At 39.6% G+C, this 24,337-nt stretch overlaps 1 protein-coding gene across 1 annotated transcript in view; it reads left to right on the top strand.

Moving 5' to 3' along the window:
- Positions 1–24,337, top strand: part of ZFPM2 (zinc finger protein, FOG family member 2) — a 411,811-nt gene that overhangs the window by 19,825 nt on the left and 367,649 nt on the right. Inside the window, exon 2 of the mRNA XM_045283838.1 lies at positions 7,237–7,338. Coding sequence (XP_045139773.1) covers positions 7,237–7,338 — 102 coding nt within the window. The remainder of the gene's footprint in view (positions 1–7,236; positions 7,339–24,337) is intronic.

The raw sequence follows: 24,337 nt of genomic DNA, 5'->3' as shown, positions 1-24,337 counted from the left end.
TGGACCAAGGTTTCACATCTCCACCTTTTGTTTCCTAGTGAGAAAAAAAGAAATAGACATACAAAGCATTTTGTATTTCCTAGTGCTAAGTATTCAAGCAGCTGTAGCTGTGCTATCATTACATACTATAAAGGCAATGCAGACTCAGGGCTTGATGACATGTGTAATTCTCCTTTTTGGCACATAGTTACTACTGTTAGGTATCATTGCTTGGGTTCCAACTCAGTGACTTTATGTCCAACTGAAGAAAACCCTGCCCAGTGTTGCCCCATGCTCACAGTTATTGTGAAGTTTGAGCCCATTGTTGTCTTCACAGGGTCAGCTAGTACACGAGACCACATCTTGCCATCCTTCCTTCTAAGGAACATTCTGGTTGTACTTCTCCCGAAACAGATATGTTTGTTCTTGAGGCAGTCCCCATTACTGTTAATATTCTATGCCAGCACCTTAATTCAAGTGTGTCAGAGCTTCTTCATTCTTTCCTATTCAGTCTTTCACAAATTGAAGATACTGTGGCATGGGCCAGGTGCATGCTAGTCCTCAAAGCTATCTCCTTGCTCTTTAAGACTCTGAAGACCAGAGCTGCCCTGTGCAATATGCCTTTTGGTTTCTTGGCTGCAGCTTCCATTAGCAGCAGTCCATTGCTTATGGATGCGAGTGAATGGATATCCTTAACAATGTCAGCAGCATAGTAGACATTTCAAAAGGAGCCATGGTGGCACAATTGTTATGCATTCTGCTACTAACTGAAAAGTTGGCAGTTCAAACACACCAGCTTCTAAGAAGGACAAAAGACTCAGCAAATTGCTCTCACAAAGATTGCAGCTGAGGAAGTGCTATGGGGCAGGTCTGTTCTGTCCTGTAGGGAAGGGCACTGTGAGTCAGAATCTACCCAACAGACATTTAATGGATATGAATTAAGTTTGGAACTACATGGGTTCCTAAAACTAAGTGTCTTGATTTCTTGGTTGCTATAACCAAAACTCAGATGGCTTTTTGGAACAAAAGTTTATGTCCTCACAATTTAGGAGGGTAGAAGTCTGAAATCAGGGTGTGGCTCTGATGGAAGAAGGTTCTTATTTCTTCTCAGGCTCTGTTCATTGATTGTCTGGTCATCATCCTGTGGCATAGCATCTATCTCCCCCATCTCTGCTTCCTTCTTTCTGTGCCAAATCTGTCCTTTTTGTTAGATCGTAAAAGTGGATGTCTTTAAAAAACTAATTCAGCATATTGTACAAAGAAAAGTATTCTCCCAAACATTGAAGGGTAGAGAATTCAGCCCCAAATTTAAAAAGAGCATCCACTCTTTACATGTACTCTTTTCCTGTGCAATATGAGTCAGAATGCACTTGATGACAGTGAGTGTTTAAAAACTTTTAATGAATCACAACAAATTTGAGTATTGAGGGGCTTTGGAAATTGTCTAATCTATATGGATATGTGTGGATGTGTGTCCTCATTGACATAAGAAAGAAAAGATTATTTCCAAATGGGACTATATCCATACAACTAGGACACACACACACACACACACACACACCTATTGCTATCAAGTCAACTCTGACTCATAGCAACTCTATGGGCAGAATAGAACTCCATATGTATTCACGATTATGATCTTTATGGGATAAGCTATTTATTTCTCCCACATGAGTGGCTGGTAGGTTTGAACCATCAACCTTTTGCTTAGAGCCCAGCACGTAACCACTGACATCCAGTCAATTTTGACTCACAGGGTTTCTGAGATTGTGACTCTTTGTGGGAGCAGACAGCCTCATCTTTATCCTATGGAGTGGCTGGTGGGCTTGATTTGATGACCTTGTTGCTTACATTCCAACACCCAACTCACAGCACCCCAAGGGCTCTTTTACAGGGATAGGGATTCGTATTCCTACACATGTTGGGGTGGGTGGCGGGGGCATAATTTAATCCATATTGCCATGTTTATAACTTCATGTGAAATCTCTACCTCTCTGGTCATTTTTCTCTTTTGTGTTTGAATTATTGCACTAAGAAAACACAAATAAATAATCAGACAAATAAATTATTCTCCCCTCTCAGAATTTATTTTTATTAGTATCATATATATTGCACATCTAGCCCATTTTGTAAGGAACTTAAAAGTGTTGCAATGTGAAATTTCTTTTGAGATGGTAATTGTGTATAATCAACTCTTTTTACAGTGTTTTCTTAACTAAATACTTTTGGATATTTATTTTCAGTAGTTCTAATTATACATGCTACATAATGAAACAAATTAGAGCAAATCTTTCCCTGAATCATGATTATCAATACCGAGTATTGCTCCAGATGTTGAAGTACTTTGAATTCTGAGCTCTGCACTTTTTGATTTGGCAGTTAAGGGGGATTTAATGGAAGTATTTTATTAAAGGGAATTACTAGTTCAATCAGTCCCTTAATAGGTTTAATTATAATATTTTCATTTTTTTGGAGAGATGTAGCAGATTTCTCCGTACATTGAATGTCTGCTGAGACGTGCACTTCTGCTGCTGTTTTCTTATCCTGGTAGCTTGTGGACGAGCGCGATGGCCGGTTAATCTGGTCCATACTAATGAAGGAAAGGTCTTTATTTCATCCTATTGTGATCATCCTACAATGGGCTTATGCCTTAAACGATTTCTCTTTAGCATTTTGAAAACTTTTTTGGATCCTCCGGCATCATTGGACTGCCTGTATTTCACCCCCTTCAAGATGCCATTGTGCCTATATCATCTCTTCATCACTGTAATATTTCACAAATGGAATTCTTTGGGAAAATGACTCCCATTCTGAGCCTGAAGAATGGCGATCTCAGTATATTAAAGCTACATAGATCGGGGTCATCGAGGATTCTGCTTCCAAATTTTTAGTTGTTTTCCTGATTTCTGCCTCTAGACAACTTATTTAACCCGAGTCTGGTTTAGGTACGGGCCCATTTGTTTTTGTCCCAACATAGGCAGCTTCCATCAATGTATTCATCACCTCAAGTTACAATTACCTATTGATTTGTCGCAGTTCTACACTAATCCGTAAATCTCCAGAGAAAAGGATTTTGTGTGGTCAGTGTCCAAGATTCACCAAATGAATTAATAAGCAACGGCTTGTATCCCCTAACAGCGTACTCAAGAACTCTCCATTTATCCATTCAGTTGATTCCATTTCACCCCTTATGGGAAATAATTGACTTAACAAAATGTTATTTTGGAGTATTCTTAAGGAGAGTGTCAAGAACATCTGAGTTAAGGATCAGAGTATTGTTATGGAGTGAGTAGGAGATAACTCAAAGGCCAGAGGTCTTTAAAGGTGTATTCATAGAACTCAACAAACGCTTGTTGATAAATATAAAGTATGAAATGATCGTATTACTTCTCTCCCTGGTGAAATTCCTTCACCAATTTCCCACTGACTTCAAGATGAAGGTAAAACCCTCAAAATACTATGTAGGTTCTCTTTGGTTAACCTTATTTTTTGCCTCTCGTGTCTGACTTTCTATCAGCTTCTGAGTTCTCTTTTGGATTCATTAATGAATTGCCTTAATTGTAAGTTTTTATCAGGGGCTACTCTTCTCATGCATATTTCCAATTGCCTTAATTAGATAATATACTCATTAGGAGAAAGACATTCCGCCTTCTCTTTTTTCACATATCCCGCCATACCTTCAAAATGAAGCATTTTAAATGTTGAGATTGAAATTTGTATGGCACCACAACACTCCAGTGATGAATGTGTAATAGTAAAACTCCGGGAGATTTACTATTTAGTGTGAAGGATGGTACAGTTAGACTCTGAATCTATAACTTCGCAAAGTGATGCAGCACGGAATCTCACTTTTCTGTGCTGTTACAGCTGTTACTTGTAATAGCATGAGCTCCAGCTTGCTTGTTATGTGGATTGCTTGGGAAGTTTCCTTCATTTCAGGTATGCATGGTTCTTTCAACAGAAAAGAGATCTTTTGCAAAGAATTCTAAATCAGCAGTTGAGAGACTCAAGCCATATCCCCAACTTCTTTCCAGAGTGCTGTTTTCTGTGGCCTCTCTCGTAGCTTTCCCCACTTCCTGCAAACTCAGTACGTACTGGGGTCTGCTGGGAAAAGGAGATGTACCTGAAGCTGCTTCAATCTGTCATCCCTGGGATGACCCGGAGGGAGGCACTTATTGCTGGAAACAGGAGCACGAGCAGGTTTGAAGGAAGGGATGAAGAGGTGCTTATGCAGTGCCAAATATTTGTGTTTTAGGCCATGGAAACTAAGACTGCATCAGTGTCCTTTTCCGTAAAATGAGACATTGGAGTTAGACTATCTCAGTACACAAATCTCTGTTTCCAGGTTCATTGAAAACAAACAACACACGCAAGATACTTCACGGTCACCAAGATACTTCCGATTCATACTGTGTGGGGAAAAGCGCTGGTAAAAAGCAGATGCTGTTATCAAATTATGTGCTGCGTTCCATTCCTTTTGTATATTGTCCGGAATTAGTTTCATCTACTCCATGACAGTAGAGTCAAAAGGTCATTCAACTAAACTGCCCATTCTATTGTGAATTCTCGTCCCAAATGAAAAGATAAAGGGGTGGAAAGCTCAGTCCTTCCCAAAATTTGGTACCAGGATTATTAAGAGCAGTTCACTGATACTGCATTAGTTAAAAGTGATTCGACTGGTTAGAAAGTGTTCAAGCTTCTAATGTGCTTTGTATTATGGAAATGAGTCAGCTTTATGTTTAATATGATTTCCGTCATACTTGATGCTCTTCCTATCTCATACCAAGAAATGAGGCCAGAGCTTAGGAACTAAATAGACCACAGAAAGTAGACATGAATGATATTGCACTTATTGTATTTGCTTCCATGGATACCTTCTATTTTTGGCATGTGATACTGTTTTCCTATTTATAGCTGTGGTGATAAAGTTTTGAAATGTCCGTACGTAAGTTGAAAACGGGCCTATTTTTAAAAATTAAGTAAATTATTGTACAAGTGGTGCCCAAATTAATGACAATGACATGAAAGACTTGGGCCGCGTCATTGAGTCAATTCAGATGGAAACTGACCCTATCAGACAGGCAGAACTGGTGCCACTGTTGATCTCTGAGACGAAATCTTTATGGGAGTAGAGATTGGAGTAGCTGGTGGTTCCTGACTATTGACTACTGACTTTGAGGTTAGCAACCCACGACACAACCTGGGATCCTTTTGTCACATTTACAACCATGGAAGCCCTGTGAGTCAATGCTCCTTTGTGCTACAGTCTCTACAAGTAGCAATTCATTGGATGGTGGAATATGGAGGTTGAGAGTTAGCCCTGCTCGAGACTAAGAATTGAGCGCACAAATTTTCCTCCTGTTTTCACAAGATATAGTGGGTCGATGTGTCCACGGTCTTCTATGTGATCTGAAAAAAGGAACATGGAGGATGAAATCTCTCCTCGGACCACTGAGCCGACGTGTCTGCACACTCCTGGTATTTGTGAGCCGTTCTCATTAGGAGAGAAGTTCTACTACTTCTGGAAAGGAATTGTAGTTTTCTGTATGTATAACACTACAGGTACTATTGTGCCTGAAACATTGTAGCCGCTCCATCAATCTTTCTGGGGAGGTTTTCAAGGCTATTCATGCTGATCATTCTAAAGAGACATGTAGACGTTGAAAGAGTTGTCCACTTTGGACGTAGGCGTACAGGGCACAGACATACTTGATGGGTGTGCGTGCTTTATTCTCTGTCACTCACTAGAACATGTTAAGGGAATTAAGTTCAATAGAGTGGTCTCTAGTTTTCAATATTCTTTCTCCTTATCTGTATTCAAATTTTTAAAGTAATTTCTTTGAGTTTAAAGTTCAAAACTCAAATTATTAGCATGTTAATGTCATTTGTAGCTAATAGTGGTCTTCTGAGAACATTCTATTTTCTAGATTATTTTGAGAGACTTTAACTGTACAGTGTTCTATTTTCTTTTTGGTATAATCATGTAAAAATGTAATTGCTGTTTGATATTTGAGAATGGTGGGCAGGATCGGGGCGGGTGCAATGTGGAGCTGTTGAAAACTTCAGAGAAACACCAGACGCACAGCAATTTCACTTTTTAAAAAAGATTTCAGTGTAATTATATTTGAGTGCACTTTCCGTGTCTTTAGTATTTTCTCCTGTATTTCTATCCTCACATTTTTTGTTATTCAATCATATTATGCTATTCCCATTCATAGTAGTGTATTTAATATTTTCATGTGCCTGGAATGAGGGAGGAAGTTGATCCTTTTGCACTAGTTTGAGACATTCTCACCTGAAATGAAGGTACGCTTTAGTTAGATCTTCCTTTTCACATTTGATTTCATTGTTGATGTTTCTCATTGTTTGCTGGAACTGTATATTTTTGCCCCACACTTATTACCTTCAGTTATTTTATGAAAAAATGAAGGCATAAACCTGTAGCTTCTTGCGTTGTGAACAAGAATGTCACCGCATCCTCTCCTATGATACAAATTTAATTATGGTCTTTTCATAGCCTCCTTTTAAAGGAAGTTCTTCGAAGTTTTAGCAAGCTTTGAAAGCTGGGGAAAAAAGAAAAATCTTTTATCTAGTTTCAACCAAAATCTTAGTATCTATTCTCTTAAACACCTGTTTATGTTTGCTATTTCTTGTCTGTACAAAACTTGTTCCATATTTAAAGTACCAGTCCTATTCTCTAAAAAAACAAGTAACCAGAAAGGTACCCAGTCCTACTTTCTTCTTGTACGTTGATGTGCAATTGGGTATCTCCCCCCAAAAAACTTACATGGAAATATTTTTTGTTGATAATACTTAACTTCACGTATTTATTATGAGCTAATACTCCTTCAGCTCATAGTCACCCTGTCTATGCCAGAGAGAACTGTCCATGGGGCTTCCCAGAATACAAATCTTCAAGGAAGCAGGCAGTCTCATCTGTCTCCCAGGGAACGGCGGGTGGGTTTGAACTGTTAGCCTTACAGTTTGCTGCCCAGAGATGAACCTGGGCACCACCGGGCTCCTGACAGGGGCACCAAGAGTCCAAATGGATTTGCAGGCAGTGAGAGTGAGAATGCCAATTTTCATCATTATGAAGCCACAAAAATATGAAAATGTTTAAGGCCTTAGTTGTATCAGTACAGTGATACTATAGGTAACAAGCACATAGTTTGGTCTACCATAAGGACATCCTTCTCTAAGAATTTGAATGTTAGAGAGCTTTTATCATGTCTTTTTCTGTGTTGGTATTTTTTCCAGGTGATGACGAGGGAATCCAGGAGATGGCCGAATCAGATGGGGATGCACAGTCAGAGAAACCAGGTCAGCCTGGAGTGGAAACAGATGACTGGGATGGACCAGGTAGGACAGAGAACACGTAAGATGCAATCGTCTGTAACTGCCGTCAGGGATTCACATATTTTTCCCTCCAATTTAGTTAGGTTATGAAGTGGACAGTCTTTTCACTCTCATTTAAGATGTATGTGTGTGTGTGTACACATGGGATTTTAAATAACATGATGCAAAGCCTTGTATCTTTTGGCTAGCATATAAAAGCCCAAATATTACCTTTGTCTGTGGTCTCCATCCTTATTTTTCTTTCATGCCTGCAGAAGACTAAGAATGAGTCAATTCTACTACCATATATACTCGTGTATAAGCAGAGTTTTTCAGCACATTTTTAATGCAGTCTTTGTGGTAAAATTAAGTGCCTCAGCTGATATTTGGGTCGGCTTATACTCGAGTACATATGGTAACTATTTCTTTGGGCTGAGATCTTAGAACAATATCCAAGTTCAAATTGAGCACAATGTCAAGGTTTTAAAAACAAATAGGAAACCAGTAATATTTCACATAAATGTTATTTTCAGTTTAGGCTTAAGTTATTGGATTGAATTTCAATATGCATTTAGATGTTTAGAATATATCAAACCATACTCTCTTTTGATTAAAGAGTTTGGCAACATTTTGAAACCTTTTTTTATGAACAAAACTGAAAGTTGAATTTCAAAGATCCTAACTTTTTATCCTTTCAAGAAAGGCCAAAGGTTATCAAAGTATTCTAAAACACCAATACAATCTGATGTAAATATTATAAAGATTCTGTGGGAAAAGCCTTTATATTTGGTGCCAAGTCATTTACAGTTGATGATACATTTATAAATGGGGGCCATTGTGTCATAGGACTTAGGGATATAAGCAATTTTTGAAATAGTTCTAGCCATAATTTCCAACGCAGTAACATTTTTTCATTAAGAATGATCCCTATATTTCCATCACGTGTTCACCCTTGCATGACTTTGCAAATTGCTCTCTGCTGTGCGTGAAAACGAGACGGACTCCAGTGGTCATTTTCTGAAGCCGGTGGCTGGGAAATACTATGCAAACACAAATGAAGACGCGGTCTACCTGACTGTGATGATGTCCTTTCTACTGTTATCCGTGATGTGCACAGATGTTTCTGTTCTGTGTCCTGCAGCACAGTGTTGCACATGCCTTGGGATCAAACTATATCTAAAGTACTGAGACACAACTTTACAAGAGTGTGGGGAACCATACAGACTTTGGGAATTTTCACTCTACTGCTAATGCTCCTGTCTCCTCGGTGTGCAAAACCATTTTTTTGATTAGAAGGAGGGAAAAGGTTGGAAAATATTAGTGTTGTCCTCAGGGTTACATTTAAGTTTTAAAAGGGTGAGTAAACTTTGTTTCTTGTTTCTTTATTCATAGATTTAGTGCTCTGCATATGTATGCATGTATGTTTATGTGTGTAGGCATATACTATATATATATACACTATTTAAGAAGATTTAAAATGACATTATATGAACTTCAGATATGCTAGCTTTCAAAGAGGGTGCATTGGGTTTCATGTCAGCATTTGGCAAATGCGATGGGGCAGGTTTTTCCTTTGGTTCAAGTCTGGGATGGACAGCTTTGTCAGTGACGTGGAAGCCAATAAGTCAGCCCAGGGTTCCCGAAAGACTAACAAATGGTTGCACATGTAATGGCACTTCTTCAGGAAACATTTGCAGAAATAAAGTGGACTTATTATTTTAAAATATGGAAGGGGCTGGGTGCAAGAATGATGCTTCCAGAGGATTTTTTTCTCCATTTTGAATTAAATTTTTTAGTTATCTAATTTAAATATTTTTCCATTGATATGGTAACAATGTGTATACACTTTTCTGTGGCATACTTGAGTATAGTAAAAAACCTTGAAGTAAAAATACTTGACTCTCAGTAGGTATGCTGACAAGAAAAGTCTTCCTTGATTCTAATAAAGTAAACCACACGTTTTTCTCCGGAAACATTTAGCCAAAAATTCAGCTTTTAATATTTTGGATTTCCCTTAACTTAATAAGACTGATTCATAACAAGGGAATACATTTTATATGCCTTAAAAATGTTTTAAAGTAGGTTATTGACTGATTTTTCTTCAGTGAGAGTAGAGTAGGAAAATACATTTTTGCACTTCAGCAATTGCATGCTAAGAGCAGTTGCCTCAGTATTTTCGCCCAGATTTTGGGTAGGCGCGACAGTGTCTGGTCTTTGTGATGGAGAGAAAATAATTCAAACGTTAGTGACAGTTTATGGCCATGGTAATAAGTGGACCCTCCTTCCAGGGGGTGGGGGTTTGAGTCTGGTTTGCCACCCACCGACCGGGTGAGTTTGGACAGATCACTCCATACCTTCCTGCCTGTTTCGTCATTTGTCCAATATAGACAATCACATCAATGCCTCCTCAGTTTATTTTAGAGAATCAAAGAAGGTCATGCACATAAATTGTTCATGCTGAAGCAGTACTTTGGGGTTTGTTCTTCAGATTTTGAATGGCCTCATCGTATATCTGATAGCAAGAATGGCTAAACTTTAGAAATTGCAAGCACACTAACCACCAATTATTGTTTAAGACATGATGTCATGAGCCAGGTGTAATTTCAGGATTTATTAATATTAAGGTCAGCCCACCCAGTCTTGACAGCTACCGATAATTTTCTTTAAAAATAGAACAGAATCAAAGGATGAGGAAATTATCTAAAGAATTTGAGGCATAGACCTGACATCATTTCTGATGGACCAGGAACTATCTTATTTTTAAGGATTTTGATTGAAGACGGCTGCACAACCTTTCTCGATGGCTCAATTCAGTCGAGCATCAATTCCTGTCTTTGAGTGTTCTATTTTTATCCGGTGCAAACTCCAAGTTGAAACGTTTCCCCTTATTTGTTATTCCTCTAAAAGATACACTTACTAATCCCAATTGTTCATGGCTTTGTTAACTCTCACGATTAGGTGGAACCTAAACAATCTGTAGGAAAATGAGCTTGCCATTTGTAAACACTTCTGTGGTTTAATGTTTAAACATGCTCATGACTCTCATTTAAATATTCTTCAAGGTTTTCTGATTCATGATTGTGTCGGAAAGGGAAACAAACACTGAGCTTGTAAGGTTTAGTCCAAAGGAAAATGGGGGTGATTTCCTCATTACTTCAAGAGCTCTTATATCTAGTTTTAAATTAAACAAACATTACCCAGTTGCTTTGTTCCTTGGGATAGAATTCATATAGAATTTGCCATCTAGTGCTATTATTTTTCTTCTCACCTATATTTTATTGATGTCATAGACCTGCCATTTCAGATGGACCAGGAACTAGCCTATATTTCATTGATGTCAGTTTTGCCTTATCTTAAAGTAAATACTCTTACTTTTTGTGGTCAGTCTCACAAGTCTCGATGACTTCTCCGGTGTATTCATATTCTTCTGCATTTAATTATTCAAGAAATACTTGTTTTGTAGCTGCAGCTCAGTAATACTCGGGGAAATTGTTGGATGTCCACAGTGTCATATGGAGAGTGCCACGTCTCCCCTTTGATGTCATTTCTCTTCTTTAATTCTCTTCAAGTACACTTACATTGCGTAGCCCATCCTCCAGGCCCCAGTGGAAGAAGGAAGTGCCCCTTACCCTGGGAAGCCGAGTGTGGTCTCAATTACAAGAGGATGTACCCATTGTAGAACCAGATCTGTGTTTGTGCCCACACACCTCTTAAGCATCTGTGTAAAATATTGGAGAATGCTTCAGTTTCCTTATTTTCAAAATGAGAATAATGTGATGAGTACCTTGAAACATGCTTTTTTCCTGAGTATGGAATTTGAACGAGATGATATTTATAAAGTTAACCAGCACAGAACTTTGTTAAACATATATTTTTGTCCTATTCTCTCGGAATGACTAAGAGTTGGACTCTAGACTTGATTTTGAAAATGGGGTCTACCTCGTTTGTTTTCTTTCCCATTTAAGAAAATCTTTAGATCACTGCTCATGGTAAAGGTTTGTAGTTTTGACTTGGGAGGAGAATTGTGGGGAGAGACACAAATAGGCAAGTCACTGTCAAGCTGTCACCTGTTTCTAATAAATAAGTAGAGGAAAATCGTACCTCACTTGCATCAATTTTAAGTATGCCAACTCTCTGACTCACCTGTTTATAATCATGTACTCGGTTTAACTTGGAATAGATCTAGGCCTTACCATCATTTTTACCCTTGCTAGATTTCAACTTTCCATGAGCCCTAATAAAGAAACTCTCTCGTGCCACTCAAACAAGCACACCCACTCCTGATGAACCAACCTGGTTAGGTTCCAAAGACCAGGGCATTCAGCATACTTGGTACTATGCTAGAGTGGGGGTTTGGGCGTATGTGCCCATCTTCTTCCTTGGTGCCCCTTCTCCCCTCCCGCGTGACCGGCTGGGTGCTCCTGGCAGGGCTCAAGATGCATGTGACGTGGTGAACCCCGACCGTGCCTTCTCCCCAACTGTAGAGCCCATAGGGTTGGGGTGGTGGTGATAGTGGTGAACGGCTAGTGCCCTGTGCCTCCTGCTTCCCACCTGGGCAGGCATTCCACTTGCCCTCTGCCTGCTGCCTCCGGTTGCCCACCAAGGTGAGCATCCTACTTGTCCTCTCTCTACCCAGGCTCTGCAACTCCATGGGAATGCCTTTCCTTCCCCTACATTTCCTCGCTCCCTCCACCCACCTCCCTTCCACAGTTGGGTCCTTGGCAGGCCTACTTCTGCTCACCCACCCCCTCTCCTCTTCCTGCTGTCGGCCCTCATCTTCCACGACCGGACAGACAGCGACCGTGTGCCGTGGCTGCTTGGCTGCCGTTTCTCCCCTGCCTGCTCATTTCCAGGGCCTCCTTTATGTCATTGGAAGTAGCCTCTGGAGGGGGTCGCTGCCCTGCTGTGACCCCATGTGGGGCCCCACATCATTGGCTATATCACTTGAGAATATTTTTAAAGTTGTAAGTATGAAATGTCAGATAACAAGGTACTGCATAAGTGAGGAGTTAGGTGTACATGGACCCTCAAATCAGGTGTATGAAGGCAGACACACACTCACTGCCACGGACCACAGCAACACTGTATCGATTGGCGAGACTGTCCATTGTTATGGGAGGAGATAGCCTCCTGGTTCTAGTTTCTTTGAACCCCTGACATTGAGGTCAGCCATGCTTGTCTTGTTTCTCCGGTCTGCTCTCTCTCGCACATGCGTGTGTGTGTGTGTGTGTGTGTGTGTGTGTGTGTGTACACATATATAAATTCTATTCAATAATATATGTAATATAATATACATAAGTACTCTACAAATTTTTTACACATATGAAACGTGGGACATGTAGTTGTTTATATTCTCTGGCATATGAAGTTCAAGATCAGCATGTGTCTTTGTTTAAACAAGGTGCCCTGATGGTGCAGTGGTTACACGTGCGGCTGGTAAGCACCAGTGCCGCAGTGTGAAGCCGCCCATCACTCCCCGGGAGAACAGTGAGCCTTTGGACTCTGATGAGCTAACAGCCTCAGACACAGAACAAGTCTGCCCTGTCTGACAGGGTCAGTGTGAGTTGGCATCGACTCGATGGCAGTGAGTTTTTTATTTAAATAGATTTTGATATTAATATTTTAAGCACCTCCTTTAAAATAAGTAGCACATCACACACTGCGATGGCGATTTGGAGATTTCAGAGCAGACACTGGGAATGCTTTCTGAATTTAGTATTATTGAAGAGCATCATTCGCTGCGCGATTGGAAATCTGAGCTTTCATCAGAGGTAAACTGCGGAGAGCAGTGTAATCAGTGGAGCACAGCACTTCCCTGTGTGTGACTCTTGCCCTGCCACCTACTAACTGTGTGGACCTGAACGAATGGTTGAACTCCCAGACCCAGCTGTCCTTTTTTATAACATGGAGCTAATGATAGGAACTCCTTCATGCTCAAGACTGCCCATGGAAAGCCTGGGCCAGAGAGCATCACAAATGCCCAATAGAGAGCTCCTGTCAGTCACCATCATGGAACCCTGGGGTGGCGGTGGGGGGTGCTTGGCTGCGGTGGAAGCCACCAGCCACCCTGCGGGAGGAAGATGTCTGTCGCAGGGTGCTTTCATAGGAATGGCTGTCCTGGAAGCCGCGTGTGTAGCAGTTGTCCTCTGCGCTGTAGGGGTGCTGTGAGTTGGAATCTACTAGATGTCAGTGGGTTTAGGGGTGTTAGCCAAATTAGAGCTCTACACCGGTTAAACCTGTTGCCATTGGGTTGATTCTGACTTAAAAAGACTCTATAAGATAGAATCAAATTCCCTCAGAGTTTCCAAGGCTGTGATCTATATGGAAGCAGGCTGTCTTACATTTCTCCTGTGGAATGGTTTGTAGGTTCAAATCCTCGATCTTCTGTTTAGTAACCGAGCTTCTCACCACTGTGCTGCCAGGCTTTCTTCACACAGAGTAAGCTGCCCTTCGCCTTTATGTGGTGGATTCATTTTGCCTGTGGAATCCATGCTGACCCACGGTGACCCCATAGGACAGGGTAGGACTGAGCCTGTGGGTTTGTAGCCTATAACTCTTTATGGGAGTGTTAACTATGTTCTACACAACCTACATTCAAATCTATTTAGTTTAAAGAAATCTTAATATAAAGGAAGCTCATTTGGCATAAAATGAGATGTGTGTACTTATTGCTTCTGGCCTAAATAGCGATTATTAAATCAATAACTAAGTTGACTCATATCTATTCAATGTTATGAATGCATGCCTCTGTCTTAGGAGGGGGGGCATTCTGCTTTGTGCCTTACATTGAATTGGGAAGAGTTTTGCATCACATGGAACGGTAGCCAGAAGACCACTGTGAGATAGTGCACACGCTAATGAAACAGGGGTTTCTTTTTTTCTTTCTTCTTTTCTTTTTTTCTCTCTCCACTCTTTCCTAGTCCAAAGAAGGACTTGGAGATTACAGTTCTGATTTCGTTTTCTTTTTGATTGGGAAAATGTGGTAGATATAAGATCTGGGAAATGCCATTTGAAGTAAATTAACAGAAACCTATGAAACATAGTTAACCATAGATACAGTCTGACAGTAAGAAGAATATTGTGAGAAGCAGAGGAAATCGTAGAATGACTGTGTATTACTCTGACAGTGAATTGGTATTATCTCTGCTATCAGATAATGCAGTTATCATTAATTTTCACATTTGCATTTCAATCTTTGGAAGGAAATGACTCTTGCCGGATAAAGATAAGAGCTCTGTTCCACTATAATGAACCATCATTTTATCCCAGTGCTTTGTGTCCATAGGAAAATGAGGCAGAGAGGAGTGTGTGTGCTCTTGCCTATGTGTGTGTGTGTGAGTGTGTGTGTGTAGGGGTCAGAAAAACATTCTAGCAAAGTGTCAAAAGTTTCTGCAGACTTTTGTGCCCTTTATGCAACAAGGGAGGGGGGTTCAGAATAAATCTTCCGTAGGGTGGTGAAGTGGCTATGGGATTAAAAGATGAAAGGCTGACACTTCATGGAGTAGAATGCCACGTTAGCACAGGCGAACCTTCTCCTCATCTCAGTCTCTTGTTCTCCTTCGCACTCTGCGCAGAATTAGGGCATGTCTACATGCAACACTACTTACCCCCCCCCACACACATGTAGGCTGAAGTCATCTGACTGCGGCCGCTGTGTAGTAAGACCCTTCCCTTCTTTGAGCCGTAAAGAAGTGCAAATTTCTTTTAAAATGATTGTTACTATTATTTACACATCTTCAGCTATGCCAGAACAGTAATTAAGGATATTCAGATAACAGCTTGTTTTAGAATTGGCGGACACTTACTTCGTTTGGACACATTTAATTGAGAAAATCAAGTCCAAGGGAAATTAAGCTTCATTTTTTAGACCTTTCCTTTCAGTGCCATTTTCGTTAGATGCACTTTTGGAAAATAAATACTATATAAACTTTGATTAAGTCGATCATAGGCCCCTCTCCACCCCAAAAAACCCGGAAAACACATGCAGCGTAGTCTTCTAGCCCTCCTCCTTACCTTGAGAGCAAAATTCAATCATTGATAACCATTGATGACTGATGCACCCATAACTAAACCGCAACTGTCCCTTCTCTTCAACTTACACCCAAAGTTAGAAAGTCACGTGAGCCGTCACTTCTTGTTGTCTTGTGGTAATGTTTAATTAATTTCAAATATTATCCAAACCAGTGGAATGTGTTTGCCAAAAGAGATCATGTTTCTATGGAAACCATGTGGAATGCTTTGGAAAGATTGGCTAAAGAGCTCCTTGTCCTAAAAGGAAATTGGGTGCCGGTAAAACAATATTAAAAAATTGGGGGAAGATATAGTAAAACTGTAGGCAGAAACTCTACTTAAATGGCTATGCAAATACTTTGAAACTTGCTCCGTTCCAAAGGCATATGTGGTCCATGCAGGATCTGTGGTGTAGGCAGGGTCGTGCAACCCGGATGCCATCAGGGCTCAACACAAGGGAAAGCCCTGGCCCCACATTAGTCAACCCGGAGTTTGTAATCGAGTGTGTGTTCTGTGTGATGAACATTTAATGTGGAGAACGTGAGTTTAAAAATAACTCCATGCTTTGGCTGTTCGGGTAAAATGACTGTCCACCTGCCTGGTTCTATCCAATGACAGGACTTTCATGGTGCTCTGTCGCAGGAGCCATTGTTGTTTTGGGGGGTGCCTGACTCCCAGCGGCCCCATGTGTAACAGGCGAAACCCTGCCTTGTCCCGTGCCACCCTCACAGTGGTTATTAGACTTGAGCCCATGTGGCAGCTGACCCATCTTCCCAATGGGGGATGCCAGACAGCTGCTACCAGTTATAATCATTGGCATAGAGGAAACAGTTTTGCCATCTTGTTTATAACTTCTTTCATGAAAATTTACACATTGGATGTTTATTTCCCCCAAGGATTGCTGTTGTGGGTTATTTTCTCTAGCTTAGCATAACATCCAGAAAATGCCCCATAGAATATGATTGATCCTCTATCTGGAAAGCTAAAAGAATGGAACATTCCAACTTGAAATTTGTTTCCACTCAAAACCCAAACCAAACCTGTTGCCAGAAAATCGGTGTTCACGCCGCGATCCTGTGGGACAGAGCAGAGCTGCCCGGTAGGGGGGCTAAGGCCTACGTCTTTGTAGGAGCAGACCGCCTTAGAGGCAGTTTTCTTGAGGAAAAGAAAAACAGGTGGATACAAATGCATGCATTCCCGAATGGTCTTCAACTTTGGAACTAGATTACTAGACGAACAGGGGAAGAATATAGGCTACTAGAAAACCCGCGTAGGAATGTAAATAGGAGGTTTCAGGAATTACTCTGGAAGGGCACTAGTATAGAGGAGAACAATAGAGGGAAAAGTACCTTCAATGGAGACTAATGAGTGACCAGAGAAATTGGGGTGGGGCAGAGAGAGGTCACATTATTTCAAGAAGGCGTGGGGTGAGGCCCACAGTAAATGCTGCTCAGAGGTTGAAATTGAGCTTATAAATCTTCCTCTGGATTTATCTGTGTCCTTTTCATTAGTGATTTGAACTAGAACGATTTCATTGAACTATGATGGCTGAAATTAGGCTGTGGTTGGTTGAACTTAGAGGGACAGGTGAGGGAGCAAATGGAGTGTGCTAGACTCAGTCACAGCTCTTGTAAATAAACATATCACTGTCTGGGTTTCCCTGAAACGATCTTTTCATACTTAAAACTATTTGCTATCTTTGACCTCATTTATATTTTAAACAGTTTTATTGACATATAATTCAGATAACATTTCAAGTCAATAGTTCAATCATATGAAAAAGAGTTGTGCAATCATCACCACAATTAATTTTAGGACATTTTCTTCTTTCTTGTAGACATTGTTATTAGCTCCCCATTTCACCCCAACTTACCCTGCCCCTAAGGAATCATCAATCCATTGCTATCTCTATAGATTTTCCTGTCCTGGATTTCCTATACAGAAAAACATACAAAAGGAACTAAAACACAAAATAGGACATAATTTTAAGTACAAAGAACGAGACATAAAACTGAAACTGTATACAGTTATTTACATTAAAAAACCTAACCCATTGTTGTAGATTTGATTCTGATTAAGATTCGCCAAACTGAAGAATTTAGGAATAAGCCTCCAGAGAGATTTTGACCCCTTGCTAAATTTCTCTTAATCCACTCTCCGTTAATTTTTCTAAATTTATTTCAGTTATTAGTTGTTTTCTGCTTATACGATATCTTTGTGTTTTCAAGTGCATTTCTGTCATTTGTTTTGCATTCCCTTATGTCACAATTGATCTTCCTGTGACTTTGACTTGTCATGTGGTTTATTCCTTCTGGAGGTTTATTGCTTTTCTTACACAGTTACGCACTGAATGGCATCTTTTTTAGGCAGTGTCTGATCACATGTAGATCTATGGCCCCATCAGATTGTAATAAGAGTTCATGAATCACTATTGGAACATCATCCCACATGCAACACCTGTGTCCCATGTGTCTTGTGCACAAAGTGATTACACTGTCAGGTGTATCATGGTGCATAACACATGTAACCTGTACTACACATACCTAGATTGTCATAATACATACCTAAGTTGCTGACCTTTCTATGTTTTTGTACTCTATGTCCTATCCTGATCTTAATAGGGACTTTTCCTGCATATAAAGAGAAAATTTACCATGTGTGTGGGGACACGTCAACATGTAAGCACCTCATCCAATCTCATGTGCCACGTGCCTTGTACACTATTGTAATATGCTCTGTCTGTTTACCTTTTCTCTAAAAAATATTGCTGTGAAATGAACCCAAACACAGTCAAATCAGTGTTCATGGGAGTAGCAGTAAGAGGCTAAGAGGTATTGATTTGGAAGGAAAATGAGTAATTATTAAACAAAAAATTGGTGTTATTTAGGTATTCTTGCACAATATTCAAGCCATATAGTATCCTCATTCAGAGATTATAGTGTAGGCAGCACATGCTGCGTATCTACAGTGGATAGATTAATATGGATAATAATCTGTTAGAGAAAAACCTATGTCAGATATATAGTGCATTAGCTAATAGATAGAAAAACCCAACTCACCACTCTTGAGTCCATTTTGCCCCATAGCAACCCTGAAGGATGGAGTAGAACTGGCCCTGTGGGTTTCTGAGACTGACTCTTCTTTTCAAGGCACCCTAACTCTACTGGAGTAGAAAGTCCCGACTTTCTCCTACTGAGGGCTTGGTGGTTTTGAACTGCTGTCCTTGCAGAGAATAGCCATGGGACGATCAGGGTTAACCATGGACTTCTTGCTGCTAGGTCAGCAGTTTGAAACCATCAAGTGCTGAGCAGAAGAAACACAGGGCTTTCTACTCCAGTAAATATTTGTAGCCACAGAAACCCACCTGAAGGGCAGTTATGATTCAGAATCTACTCTGGGGCACTGTTTGTTTTGTTAATCTATTAGATCCCCAAACCAAAAAACCAGACTCATTGCCATCGAGGCCATGCTGACTCAGGATCCCCTGTGGATTTCTGAGAATGTAACTGCTTATGGGAGTAGAAAGCTGAGTCTCCCAAGGAGCTGCTGCCAGTGATTTTGAACTACCAACCATGAGGATCACAGCCCAATGTGTAACCACTACACCACCAGGGCTCTTAATCTAGTTGATAATGCACTATACAGTTTAAATGGGTTAAGAAGATGCTTTTCCTTTGATTCCTATATCTAAGTTAATAACCATGAATATATATTTTTGGAATCTTTGGACAATGCAAATGGTTAATTTGCTTGGCTTCTTGTCAAAAGGTGAGTGGTTAGAGCATCTCCTTCCCCCCCTCCCCATGCCCCAGAGAATCCCTGGTGATCCACTTAAAAATCAGTCCTATGTGGGAAAATAAAATTCCTATAAAGTTGTGTGTTTGTTTGCTTGCTTTCTGTTTAGAAAATGGTACTAAATTATTTTAAGAACTCATTATTTAGGAACTGAAGGCTAACTTTTTAAAAAAGTAATTGATGATTAACACCTAATGAGATATTTTAGCACATTTTAAAATTAAAGAAAATGTAGTTTGTTAATTCAGGTTTCTGAATTTTACTCATTCTTTAATTTTAAAAGAACAAAGAAAAATAAGACATAAAATCACAAAGTGAAATGCTGTTAAGTTTGCATTGGAAAAAAATAAGGTTTTGAGGCCAGAGCTAATAAAAAATGTTTAAGAAAACTCAAGTGGACCTCCTCCCCAGTCATTGAGGCTTGGCAGCATGTTAAAAGGTTTAAGTGGATCAAGTGTTTAAAGGAAGGTCTAGAAGCCTTCAATAATGAGACAAAAGAAGGAAGGCTGTCATCCTCAATGAATGATGAAAGTGTGTCTGAAGTCTAGAAAGAGATGGACGAAGGATTACCATGGATCCCTACATGGATAACTACTGATGCTGTGATCTCACCGGGTTTAGCATCTTCAACGTTAAGTGATTATCTGTCTCAGCAAGCTCTCTGCTCAATAGATGCCTAAGGATTGGCTACAGGTCAACTAGCTCCAAGAGCTAATCCTACTATCAGTTGTTTAAGTAAACTCAAACTAATGAAGATGATTTTATGGAATAAGTCACTACTTAGTCCTCGTCTTGGATGTACCAAGGGATCTTTCAGAAGATAATGGAATTAGAAGTAGGATGTTTTGAGAACAATAACCACATTTTGAAGTTTTTGTGTAATGTGTCTATAATTTTCAAGCATTAACTTTTTACTTACCTTCATGGTCCAGAATGATATTGTTATTGTTGTTAAATGCCATCAAGTTAGTTTTGATGCCTAGTGACCTTGTGTACAATAGTGTGAAACTCTGCCCAGCTTTGTGCAGTTGTCTTATGCTTGGGCCCATTGATGCCACCACTGTGCCAATCCATCTGGTTGCATGCCTTCTTATTTTTTGCTGCCACGCTATTTTGGTTCAGAATAGTTGCTCAAAAGGACCAGAAAATATAGTTCTGAATATCCTTGCAGATAATTTTTGCAAAATGTGTTTTATTTTTTCAAATTAATCAGCACTCCCTAGTGTTGCCATGAGCTGGAATCCACTAATGAGTTAGCTTTTGATTGACAACTATGGGTGTCCCTGTGAGTGTCAACTGTTAACTGCCTGGGAGTGTCGAGTGAACACCCTCGGCTGCTGAAGGTTAAACTTCTGAGTCCATGCAGAGAAGTCCATTGAAAGAAGGCCCACTGGTCTCCTGTTGAAAAGTCAAGAGGACACCTTCTCTGACGTACCTGGCATCAACATGAGTCAGAATTCACTGAAACACAACTGGCTCAATGGGCAACTATTAAAATATCATTTTCAAGGACTGCCTATTGAACATAAAAAAACAGAAGAACCTAGCTTTTGTTGCTACCATTTATTGTTATTGCTATAATAATGACACACTAAAAACTTGCCATTTTAATGGGAGAAATAACTCAGGACACAATGCTAATGATTTCTAAACAAATATATCGTTGACTACAGAACATCTCATTTTAGTTTTCCTGTGAGTGGAATGAAAAGTTCATGCTCACCCATCCAGTGTCAGGTCTCCCCTTGCTGAGGGAACAATGGGAGCTTTCCAAATTTCCGGAAAGACAAGGCTTTCTGTCTCCTGAAAGAGGGATGTCTCCCTAACCCACAGGGGACAGTCCTAGGCTGTCCTGGAGGGTGGCTGTGAGGCAGAGGAGACTCAGTGGCACTGAGTTTGACAGAAGTAGAAATGCAAAATGCAAAATAGCCACTTCTTCACCAGGCTCTCTTCTCTCTCTCTTTTAAAAAAAATCATTTTATTCGGGGCTCATACAACTCTTAACACAATCCATACATACATCACTTGTGTAAAGCACATTTGTACATTCGTTGTCTTCATCGTTCTCAAAACATTCGCTCTCCACTTAAGCCCCTGGCATCTGCTCCTCATTTTCCCCTTCCCTAAATAAGGCTTTCTCTTTAATTTTACCAATAAAAAAAATTATTGAGCTATAATTAACATATCATACAATTCAGTTGTTCAATCATCGAGAACGGTTGTACGATCACAGACACAATCAATTGTGTAGCCTTTTCTTCCTCCTTGTACCCTTAGATGTTGACTCCCCATTTCCTCTCTTCTCCCCACCCCTGCCCCCATGCAATCTTTAATCCTGCTACTGCTTCAGTAATTGCTTTGTATCTCTTCTGGCTTTCAGAGGGCCTCACAGCTTTCCAGAATTGCCTTCCTTTAGCTACGTCCTTTGTTTTTCTTGTAATTTACCTTCAACATTTCTCATGATGCCTACTCTCCATCGATTTCCCATCAACCAACTGGCTGGTCCATCCCGAACTGCTCAGTTCACTTTCGGAAGAAAACATGAGTACATGTCCTATGGTACCACATCTTTCCTTCCATATGTGCAAAAACCCAGTGTTTGGTAATTTCATTTTCTGTGTTTAAATACCTTTAAAAACTCAAAGATATACCTCTCATTATTCTCATAAAATCTCACTGAGTAATTGAAAGCCATGGAATTACAGTAGGTAACTAAGTGACTATCAGGGGTCCTCAAACTTTTTTTAACAGGGAGCCAGTTCACTGTCCCTCAAACCAGTTGGAGGGCCGGACTATAATTTAAAAGAAAACTATGAACAAATTCCTATGCACACTGAACATATCTTACTTTGAAGTAAAAGGACAAACGGGGGAAAAAACACCCGGTGGGCTGGATAAATGTCCTTGGTGGGCTGCATGTGGCCCGTGGGCTGTAGTTTGAGGACGCCTGGCCTACATCAATTTAATTTGTAGTGATTGGTGGTTACTGATGTTCCCCAGAATTCTTAAAAAGAGAAAATTTGTAAAACATTTTTGAAGTCTTCATTGTGTACAGACAAGGTTTCATTAGAGAAGAGAGGTGGGGGGAGAGGGAGAGGGAGAGAGGGAGGGGGAGAGAGAGAGAGATTGGGAATCATCAGGCAGAGTGTTGGAGAATTCAGGCTCCTGAGGAGGCCAGCGGAGAAGACAAACTAAGTGTACAGATGCAGATTAGGCCTTAGAAGATGAGGGTGTAAAAGGGATTTAATGGTGGGGTGGATTATAGAAATCCATGTAACAATGTTAAATAATTATAGTTCCAGTGGAGATCAAAGTGGTGCTGATTGAACGCCCTCAAGCTGTTAATACAAAGTGTCTTGAAGGGAAAAATACAGCCTTGGAGACTGGTCAGCCGGGCAAACAATGTCTGTGCTCTATAGAGGCTGCAGTATACATACGGGAGGCCCCAGTTAGGGGAGGAAAGATGGAGGAGGGAGTCTGTTAGGGGCTTTCTGTATTCAAACTGGCTTTTGGAGTGGTTTGTAATCTGGTGGAAATTGCTCAAAATATGTATACAATTGATACATTCTTTCTGAGAGTGGAGAAAAGGGAAGGTATATTTACTTAGCTGTATCCCAGATGCCAATGGAAAATTCTGTCATTTATTTGTCTGTTATGATTCGTGATTTTATTTTTTTTCCCCTTTGAGGAAAATTTTGCCTTCACCATATGCACCAGAGGGATGATGGTAATGGGGGAAAGAATCTTGGTGGAAGAGTCCTTGGTCCACAGAATGAGTAACAGCACCTTTGAATTATTATGGAAAAATGAAAATGCATCTATGCATTTGAATTGGTCTGATTTTAGCATGCCCCCAAGACTTTATAATGCGCAGAATAGCAAAACAATGGAAATTTGTCATTAAAGAAGATACTGATTAAATTAACCTCAAGCACACTGTGTTTGCACAAATATTGGTTAGAACTGTATCTTTATACCATCTCCGTACCATCCTCTCTGTATGTCACTATTTCTTTATCTCGCAAGATAAAGGAAAGAGGGGAGCATAGTTTTACTACTCACAAATGGATCTTTTGTTTAATTTTCAAAAATTGAAGCTGCTTATAATTGTAAAAGTCACTGAAAATCCAAAGTGAATATGAAAATCAGAACTTAAGAAAATTATATTTCTAAATCTTACCATTTAAATATATTGTTTACATGTCTAATTAAACTGAATACATCAAATACAGAATTTGGAATCCAATTATGGGCAAATGTGTGAAATCATGCTCTAGATTTCCTGGCTCGTGTTATACTCAGAGAATCAAAAATGAGAGTTTATCAAGGGCACAACGGTAGTTTTATGGTTTCGGATGTGTGTTCCTAAACTCATTTTAAACTTGCAAAACCTTTATATAGATTTGGTGAAATGCGGATCCCAATATTTGATAAAATATGCATATTTCCAAATTTCATACGAGGTTGCTAATGACTTTAAGGGAAATTGATTTTTAGATAGACCAAACAATCTGAAGTTTTGAATTAGAATAATTTAAGAACATTTTTTCTTAATTCAGCTTCTTTAATCTGAATATTCATGAAAGGATGTTTAAGAAATACGATTTCCTGTTACTTGTCTCTTTCTATTGTAGGAAATAACTAAGAGTAAAAACAAAAATCTGTCCGCATGATGACTGATTTTAACTTCATAGCTTTTCATAAGTAAAGGCTCAATGACATTTTCTTTAATTCTTAAAAATATTTTAATATGAAAGCATTTCCTTTGCCAAACCAATATCTATTTTTATAGAAATACAAATTTTTTTAGCTGCAATATATGTCTTCATCTGTATAACATGATTTCAAATTCAAAGTTATTGGAGGTGATAAATAAATTACAGGTTTCAAGTGTTCTAATGAGGGCATTTAACATATTCTCAAAGCAGTTTAAAACAACAATAAAACCTTAATATAAATTAAAGCAATTTATATAAGCTAGAAGCTAAGTGTTAGCCAAGGATATGGCTTTGCACAGATTGTTTTTCTCCAGCACGTCAACAATATTCTAAAGCTCATCTTGTATATTTGACACCTAGATAATGTGGTTGCTTTATGCAGTTTCTGTTTCTGTGTAGACAAAATATTAATTTTTATTTTTGTTTTGGTAGATTCCCTTACACCAGAGAAAATTTACAAAATACAAGAGAAATATATTAACTGTCCCAAATTACCCATA

This window comes from Echinops telfairi, unplaced genomic scaffold (assembly GCF_000313985.2).
Source record: "Echinops telfairi isolate 266 unplaced genomic scaffold, ASM31398v2 ScPeMD7_1;HRSCAF=3_0, whole genome shotgun sequence".
In the NCBI taxonomy this organism is placed as follows: Eukaryota; Metazoa; Chordata; class Mammalia; order Afrosoricida; family Tenrecidae; genus Echinops; species Echinops telfairi.
This window is presented reverse-complemented; position numbering and strand designations above follow the sequence as displayed.